The sequence below is a fragment of the Acanthisitta chloris genome, unplaced genomic scaffold (assembly GCF_000695815.1).
Source record: "Acanthisitta chloris isolate BGI_N310 unplaced genomic scaffold, ASM69581v1 scaffold19541, whole genome shotgun sequence".
Taxonomy (NCBI): domain Eukaryota; kingdom Metazoa; phylum Chordata; class Aves; order Passeriformes; family Acanthisittidae; genus Acanthisitta; species Acanthisitta chloris.
The window spans coordinates 24219-33252 of NW_008655683.1; the positions used below are offsets into that span (position 1 = coordinate 24219).

Consider the following 9034-nt stretch of genomic DNA (forward strand, 5'->3'; position numbering starts at 1 on the left):
AAATAATACAGTGGATAGGGAGGATTTAGTTAGAGACTAGTAACACACTGAATGTCTCACGGATCTTGATAGCAATGTGACTAGTGTCAAAGACTGCTCTATTGTGGTAATGGAAGGAATATGGGCAGAGCAATAGCAACTTAATTGTAAAGGTTCCTGTGAAAGTGCCATAAGGCTTTAAAAGCAGAATAAAAACAACATGTTTGTGGATGGTAATAAATCTGGAGGAAGTACATCCACAGTATGAAGAAGATAGTGACAGAGGTGGAGATAAATCTTAGAAATAATAATGTGGCATATTGCTATGCCTAACATAGTAACAGTGCAGTCCTATGGGATTATATTTTGATTCTGTCAGCAGAATTTCTCTCCATAACTTGTACTGTTACAAGGAAAACTCCTGACAAGCTGGAGAAGATTAGAAACCTTACCAGAGGCATGAAAAGACATGATCAGACAGATCTCTTAAATACATTTGCTGAAGAATAAGGGGGACTCCTTGGCATGGGGCAAGGGATATACAGTAATAAGTGAGATAGAATGATTTCTAAAGCGTGAATAAACTTCTGATGGTAAAAGCATTATTAAGGAAGACTGAGAAGGCATCATTTTGAGTACAAAACACAGAAATGCTGCCATAGCGAAGATGCACATGTGAAAATGATGGAGCTGTCTAACTTTGTAGCTGCTTCTTCCCTTTCTTTCTGAGCCCACAAATTAAAACAGGAAAGTACAGTGGTAAGAGGTGAAAATATAGTATGCTGTTTGTTTCTTTGTATATAACTTTCATATTAGAACTGATAAAGAAGGAAAACGTTTTAAATAGAGTATTTCAGCAAAAGCATTGCATTTTCCTGGGTTTAGGCACTTTCTAGTTTCATGTGCAGTATGTCAGCTAAAATGTGTTCTCATTTCATGGTGCTTGCAATGGTTTGCAGTTTTTGGCTGTTTTATTACAGTGCAGTGTCAGAATAAATACTGGGTATTCTGATCTTGTGCTTGTAACTTCAGCAGTGAACATGTTGGGAATAGCTGTTCTTGGTGATAAACACTGAGTAATAGCACTAATACTGTGTCAGGGCTTGCAATGCAAGAGCTACTTACACTTCTGCTGTTTCATTTCATCTTGTGCCCAAGGTTTGGATTGGTTGGAATAATTAAAGAACAGCTTTTGTTTAAAGAAAGCATTAAAGTTCCTATTCTAAATAATGTTATGGACAAATTAGCATTTGATCTCCTCTTCAATTATACAAGCACAGAAGGTGTAGTTTGCCAGGCTGTTTCTATAATTTGGTTACATAACCCAGTTCCTCTCCATTAATTTTGAAATTGATTTTAGAGCTGAATGCTCAGGTGGTGTGTGTCTACACAGGCTGTGTCCCATAAAGAATTTACTTTCCATTTAGCTCCTACTTACTTCCAGCTCTCTGTACAGATTTGACTTTAAGCATCTGCAACTTTAGCTGTTTTGGAAAGATCTAAAGAAAAATGTTTTTGGTTTTTGTAGAAATATATTAAAATAGCAGAGGTTCAGTGTAAAGTGCTCTTCAGTTCTCAGTATGCAAGTAGGATCTGTATGTGTATATTCGCACGCAGAGAAGTCTGTATGTTTACAAATACACATCCAGATCTCCATCATTGCCTTTAAGTCTGTACACAAGCAAACCTTTCATACCACAGTATGTTTCTCCCCAGGGCAAAAGCTAAAGAAAATCTCTTTCTCTGCTAAAATTTGTCCATCTTATTTTTCAGGTTATGCAAGCAAATGGTTTGGATGAACGTACTAATCTTCTTGTGGAAGAATATTCTACATCTGGTCGCCTGGACAACATCACACAGGTCATGAGTATCCATACTCAGTACCTGGAGTCCTTCCTCCGCAGCCAGTTCTATATGCTGCGCATGGATGGGCCTCTTCCTTTGCCCTATAGGCACTACATTGCTATAATGGTATGTTCCAACAGGCTCTGTATCTTCTGCTACTTCGACTCCTGGGTTTTTTTTAAAAAAAAGAATAAAAAAGAAAGGAGAGATTGGTGTGATATTTTGACAGAGGGTGAGTTTCTGTGGTGGATTCTTATCAGAATAAAGCATGCCTAGCCAGGAGGTTTTCAGTGAGAAGGGAGAATTGGCAATATACATTGTTCCCTGTTTCTCACAGTGATCTGCTTCTCACATGCCCACATCACTGTGCAGCAGTAGGATGAGATGCAGTGGACTCAAGTCACAACAAATTCCAGGCAGACACTAAGAAAACAATTTTTATTGTGAGGATGTTGAGAAATTGCAGCAGAGACCAAGGAAGTTTCTGTGATTTCCAAGGCTGGAGATCTTATTTGGGCAAGGCTCCGAGTAACCTGATCTACAGCAGCCCTGCTGTGAGAAGGGGGTTCTCTTCTAGTGGTGTCTTCTAACCTAAAGTATATTCTGCAATTCAGAGTAATCAAGTGTATTTTTATTGGAGAATCCTCCATACTGTATAGAAATGCATTGCAATGTGAAACCAGCTCCTTTGAACTGAAATTGCACTTTTGTTTTGTGTTAGCAACCTGTCTTCCAGCCGCAGCAAAATCAGATTACACACTGATGTGCTGCACTTTTCCCTCTGTGTTTAATTATTCCAGGCTGCTGCCAGACATCAGTGTTCCTACCTAATAAATATGCACGTTGATGAGTTTCTGAAGACTGGTGGGATTGCAGAGTGGTTGAATGGTTTAGAATACATTCCCCAAAGACTGAAAAATCTGAACGAAATAAACAAACTCCTTGCACACCGTCCCTGGCTGATCACGAAAGAGCACATTCAGGTACCTCTTCGGCTGTGCCTTGTCAATAGCAATAAATGTCGGTAACAAGAACCACCAAGAACTACACAAGTGCCTGGTTAGGCTTCATTACTCTGAGTTAAAATATTCAGGGAAGTACTAGTGCATCAAACAAGCTGATAAATTCTTCTATGTGATAAAGCCAACGATATTTTCTTTTTAGGAATAGAATTGGCTAAAATAACCCCAAAAGAAAAGAGGTAATATATTAGGTAGCTCTTTTTTTATTCAGTGAGAGTTTGTGTACAAGAGCAATGTGGTATTATTGGAAGAAAGGAATTGATCCCTTTTTAGAATGCACAGTGTTTTATAGAAAAGCTGGGGGCAAAAGAAATTTTATGTTTACACTTTTTTTATTCTCATTTCAGAAACTTGTCAAGACTGGGGAAAATAATTGGTCTCTTCCTGAACTGGTGCATGCTGTTGTCCTGTTGGCACATTATCATGCCTTGGCAAGTTTTGTATTTGGTAGTGGCATTAATCCAGAGAGAGATCCGGATACATCTAATGGAGTCAGACTTATTGCAGTCAACAACTTCTGTGTCTGTGATCTTGCCAATGACAACAACATAGAAAATGCATCCCTCACAAGTAACAACTTTGGGGTTAGTGTTGCAAGAAGATTCTTTTGCTTGCCTCTGTTTTGCATTAGAAAACTTTCTTCCATTCTTTCCTGTTTAAATTTCGGGGTGGTTTGAAAGTTTTTGTCTACTTCACAGGAATGCTTGAGTCTGGTAATTCTGATGTTCACTCTAGCAATTTTCAGTGTAATCTGTTGAAAACCACATTGTAACAGTGCATGGTAGTCAGAGCAATGTGATTTGAATAGCTAATCTCACAACCCATTGGGCAAGACTAAAATTTGCTTTCAGCAGAAGGCTTAAAGTCCTGGTTTCTTCAGACAGTGTGGCATTGGCTGGAGCATTGTGGCATCCATGTTCCTAACATGGAATGAAAAAAAGAAATGGAAAAAAATAGTAGTAGTAATAATAATAATAGTAAGAATTTTGATTTCAAGGCCTACAATCACAAAACAGGTCAGTTCTGAAACATTTCCATGTAGATGGGTGGAAATGTCTGAAAATTACTTAATTCTTCATGCTGGCGTTCCAGTCTTGAATCAACAGAGAACTTTAATTACTAGTTAATTAATTTAAGTGTGAATATTTTCTCCTTGAAAGGGCTCTATAATGCTTTTGAAGATATGTGCTTGAATTAATGCTGACTGATGATTTAACCTCCTTGCCTTTGAAGGAAGATCAGGAGTATGAGCAGAGTCGCTAGATATAATTTTTACAATTAGCAGTAGAATGTGAAGATGTGATCACACAGTTTAATTGCTGTATCTTAAATTTCTGGGCTGTAAGACATGCTAGCTCCTATCATGGAGGTGTCTTATTCTCCATTTGTAGCAGGCAGAGAGCTGCTGCTGATTCTGTGCTGCTTGTTAAGCAGTGAGGAGCACACAAGAAAATAATTATAACAATGGACAGAAGAACAGATCAAAAAGATGCGAAAGAAAAACCAAATAATTTATCTTACGAAAAATCTGAATGAAAAGTACAGATCACAGCACCAAAAACTTTGATGTATTCCTAATAGAAAAAGGTCTGTTTTCCTCACAAAAGAAAAAGGGTCAACATAATGGTTATTTTGATCACATGCAAAGAAAACACTGATGTGCTGGTCAGGTTGTGTTTCTGTATTGCAGTGTTGCCCTGTATCTCTCCAGAAACATATTTTACACTACCAATAGACTGAAAAAGTTGCCTTACTATTTAAAGTTGTTTTCTGATAGATGTAGGGCACATAGATGGATTTTCCTGATCTGTCTACGTGGTGGAATATATAAGTGACTATGGTTTCCACATGCAAACACCACCTCTTCGTTGTTAATCCTACTGCAGTAGATTACTGCCAATAGGCTACATTAACACTTCCCAGCTCCTGTCTTCTTGCTGTCTGAAAGCTGTTTGTCTGTGCTCTATGTGACAAAACGCACTCTGGCTTGAGATTTTGTGTTTGCTGCTGCTGTCTGTTTTTGAGAACGTTTGTTGTCAAGCATGAAATCTGAAGATGACACACGTTGTCTATCTTCTAATTTTGCAGAATGTCATGGTGTTTTTGCAGATTGCAGATTCTTTAAGTGAGCTGGAGGCCTTGATGGAGAGGATGAAGAGACTGCAAGAAGATAAAGAGGATGAAGAAGCCTCTCAGGAAGAAATGGCAACTCGCTTTGAAAAGGAGAAGAAGGAGAGTCTGCTAGTAATTAGTGGAGGTATTTGTGCTTTTCTAGTTCCATTTTTTTTGTGCTTTGTAAGAAGTAAATACTTGAGGCTACTTCAGTAACTGAAGCTTTTTCTGTCCACTTCTTTATTCTGGCTCTTCATATAGTAGGTGTAAGGATGGTCTTGTCACTTGCTTCCTACACTAAAGATTTCTTGATTGATGAATAGCACCATCCTTTTTACTACTTGAAATTTAGCTTCTGTATACTTTAAAAACAAGGCCATAGGCTTCATTGAAAGGTAGGATGTAAATTTCTGTTTCTGTATATGTTCTATATCTTCAAAATAATTCATTCATGTAAATATTCAGTAATATTTCGCAGGCTTAGGTTCTACAGTGCTTAGAACTTCAGTGACACTCTTATGTAGCCTTCAGATATGATGTTTAGTTTAGGAATTAGATTGGAATGAGACTCAACTTCTTTAGCATTTACTGCCAACCTGGAAAGGATGTTTCTAACTAGCCGTTCTGAGGGATCACGCTACTGTGCTGTTCCACTGCCTGTGTTGTGGTAGAGATTTGTAGCTTTTTTCTATCCTTAAATAATGTTCAAAATTCTGAGCCAAAACCTTCTTTTCACATATTCTTCATATGCTCTGGAGGCCTTAATCTCTAACAAACCATACAACGAAATCTGTTTCCTACTGACAGGAAGGTGGGTTTTTTTCCAAAGAAAGTGTTAGAAGAAAGAGTATTATTAAGACAATCAGAATCTCCAACTACTTCCTCATAGTAGAGGCTACTTGAAGATGATTGCTTGTGTCTTTTTGAGAAGTGACTCATAAAGTGCTTCACATTTTACTACACTGTTCATAACGAATTTAGGTCTCGGTAGATTCAGACCAGATGTATTTGAAGGTATCAATGTTTTTTGTGCAATGACCCCAAAAGAAAGGAAGAATGTAATGCAGATCAGCAGAGAGACTGTTTCGTGGGTCACTAGGAACATGCAGAATCTCTGAAAGAAGATATATCCAGTAACATCATGGCTGGATTTGTAGCAATGGACATTGTATATTCTTGCTCTATTTTCCTTTGGTCAAGCAGTATCAGCAGTGAAGATAAACAGGCACCCATTTCAGTTTCATTATCAAATCAGGACTTCCATGAGTCTCTGAAACTTCAGGCGTATAAGGAAGAGAGGTCATTCAGGACAGAAGGGTTTTTTGCATGTGATTGCTGATTGTTTGTTGACTTTCCTCCCTCTGCCTTTTGCTGGTTTGAGTTTAGGAGTCTGTATGCATTGGGCCTTTACCTTTGCATGAAATTCTGTCCTTGTCAGGGGAGAGGAGTGTATGTATACAGGGTTTTTTATTCTTCGCTGAGAATTTACTGTAGCAGATGTTGTGCAAGCTTCTTCCTACGCAGTTATGTTTTGATTGTTTAATGAGGCAAAGAGGAGATAAAGCACTTCTGCAATTCTTGGATTAACTGACTTTTCAAGGTGCTAACAGTGGACATATGGCAACTGTTCTGTCGATGCCTGTGGAAGCGAGCCACGAGTTTAACATCAGGGTCAAATGCAGTCAGCTATGCAGTAGTCAACTTCTGCAGAGTTAGTTACACAATCAAGCCACCTGTTTATTCAGGAGAGAAAGGTTGATACCTGATAGAGAACCTGTGCTTGCTTAGTGACATGTTTTGGAGCTCTTTGAAGATGCTTAGTTACTAGAGCTTCTGGCAGAATTTCACCCTGATGTACTGTAGGGCTCTTTGCTTTCATATAATCTTCAGCTGATATTTACAAGTGGAGTGTTGCACTGCTTTCTGGTTGCTCATACTCCAGGTCATGGAGCAGAGCTGGTGTGATTCCTGACACCATATCTGCTCAGTATAGCAATCCTGTTGTCAAGGGTACATTTTTCTGTTTCTTATCCTAGCACAATAACTCTACTAATGCAATTCATCTTCATCTTCCTAGATTTAAGATATCTAGCCTCCCTCAGAAGCTGACAGAAAAGCACACCTCCAGACAGAAGTTTAGCCCATCTCTTCCCCTATTGTAGAGGAACATTAGATGTCTGCTGTAGTCTGACATTTAGTGGGCTCACTGGAAGTGATAGATCATGTACAAGCAGATTAGGATTGAAGTGTTTTCTTTCCTTCATACCACTCTCTTCCTTTGCACAGCTTCTAAAATCGTCCTCTAGTCCTGTAGTAGAGGGTGGTTAGAAGTTGGTGCTAACTCATGTGCTTGCCTAAAGCAAAGCATTTTGCTGTTTTATTCACAGCATTTGATGATGAAATAGTTTCTACAGATGTCTCCCGTTACATTGAAGATCCTGGGTTTGGGTACAAAGACTTTGCAAGGCGAGGAGAAGACCATCTGCCAACATTCAGAGCTCAGGTACCATCTCTTTAAAGCACATTCACTCAAAGAGTGTTTGTATATCTCACTGCAGGGCAAGTAGCATAAAGCGGTTGTAGTGTGGCATGTTTGTTGCATGCTTCTTTTCTTTAAATAGCTCACAAGTTTCCATAAATCTCCCTGAGGTGGAGTCTTTCACTGTTCGTAGGTCTCAGACAAGGGAATACTCGACTTTCTGTCTTATTTCAATTATTACCACTATTACCAATATTGTTTGAAAGATGTAAAGCATATCCCTGCATCTGGAATAAAAGTGAAAGGGAGAAAAGAAACAATTTCTTTCCCATCCCTCCCGATGTCACAGAAAAAAAATCCATAGGAGGAACTCTTTATTCTTATCAATTTACCAACTATTCTCTGTCCAGTGGTTATCAATACCTAGATATATACATGGCTGTGAGAGCTATTTGGTGAGTATTGTTCTCATATGTGCACCAAATCACTGTACTTCAAATGCTGGGAGAGAAAAGGAGTTCCTAAATATGATTACTGAAGTTTTTACTGTATTTTAATATGTTTTTCAGTGCTGCTGAAAGAACAGCATATACATTTCACCTTTGTCTTCATGCTTTGTCTTACATATTGGCAATAATATATGTAACATGAGGAACATTCTAGGTGGTTCTGCTCTATCTTATAGAGTAGATTCATAAGCAATCTAGTAATAAATAGAAAGCAATGGAAGAAATCTTAAACCAAATCAGAGAACTTCAATAAAACAACAGTGGGTGCAGTAAAACTCCATGGTCAGAAGATATATCTAAGACTGTGAAATAAAGAACCCACAATCACTCTCAGGAAATGTATTTAGCTATATAGCAGTCTCTGCTGATCTGGATAATGCACTGTGGTCTTTATATGAGCCTGAAGTAGGTTGTTACTGCCAAAAAGAATAAGGCAAAGTCAGTGCCTCTAAATCAAATATTCTGCTTAACTACTTTAGAAGCAGCAGGCTCCCTTGGAAAAAGCTCAAAAAAAGTTGAAATTTGAACTAAAACATCTCTGCTCTTAAATAAACAGGACAGCTTCTGACCTACATTCAGAGGAGTCACTTTGATAATTCAACTGTATTATGTCCTGCTCTTAACAGTTAGATGTATATACCCACAGCCTCCCAATGCTCTGACATTAATGGTATTTGAATTGCAGTAGCATCCCAAACCCCTGCAATAGGTATAATCCTTATCCTGATAAAACAAGACAGCCTTTATACCTGTGGGTTTATATTTAGTAATCGAAAAAAGATACTCCATACACAGCAGAGTGTCTTTAAACCTGGATTTGGTTTTTTTCTTTTTTTCATTGTTAGTATGGATCAACTGCAGTTAGTAAATAGCACTTTGCCCTTTCTGGGCCTTCTGGCTTTCAGAGGCTTTTGTGATGCCCCGAGTGTCCTGGACACCTTTCCAGGGCTGGGTAGGCATGGCATATTTGTCACAAGCCTTACAGTCTTGGGCTTGCAGCTGGAGGCCAAACATCATGATGTGGCATGTTTCAGATGTCATTGAATGCCTCTTTTAGGCAACTGAGTACTGTCCTACATACTCTTTCC

At 38.5% G+C, this 9034-nt stretch overlaps 1 protein-coding gene across 1 annotated transcript in view; it reads left to right on the plus strand.

Annotated features, from left to right (window-relative positions):
* The window catches only part of SESN3 (sestrin 3), a 14435-nt gene that overhangs the window by 1263 nt on the left and 4138 nt on the right, over positions 1–9034 (plus strand). The window contains exons 2-6 of the mRNA XM_009084024.1: positions 1753–1950; positions 2625–2807; positions 3194–3436; positions 4956–5097; positions 7346–7461. Of these exons, the coding sequence (XP_009082272.1) occupies positions 1756–1950; positions 2625–2807; positions 3194–3436; positions 4956–5097; positions 7346–7461 (879 nt within the window). The 5' untranslated portion in view covers positions 1753–1755. The remainder of the gene's footprint in view (positions 1–1752; positions 1951–2624; positions 2808–3193; positions 3437–4955; positions 5098–7345; positions 7462–9034) is intronic.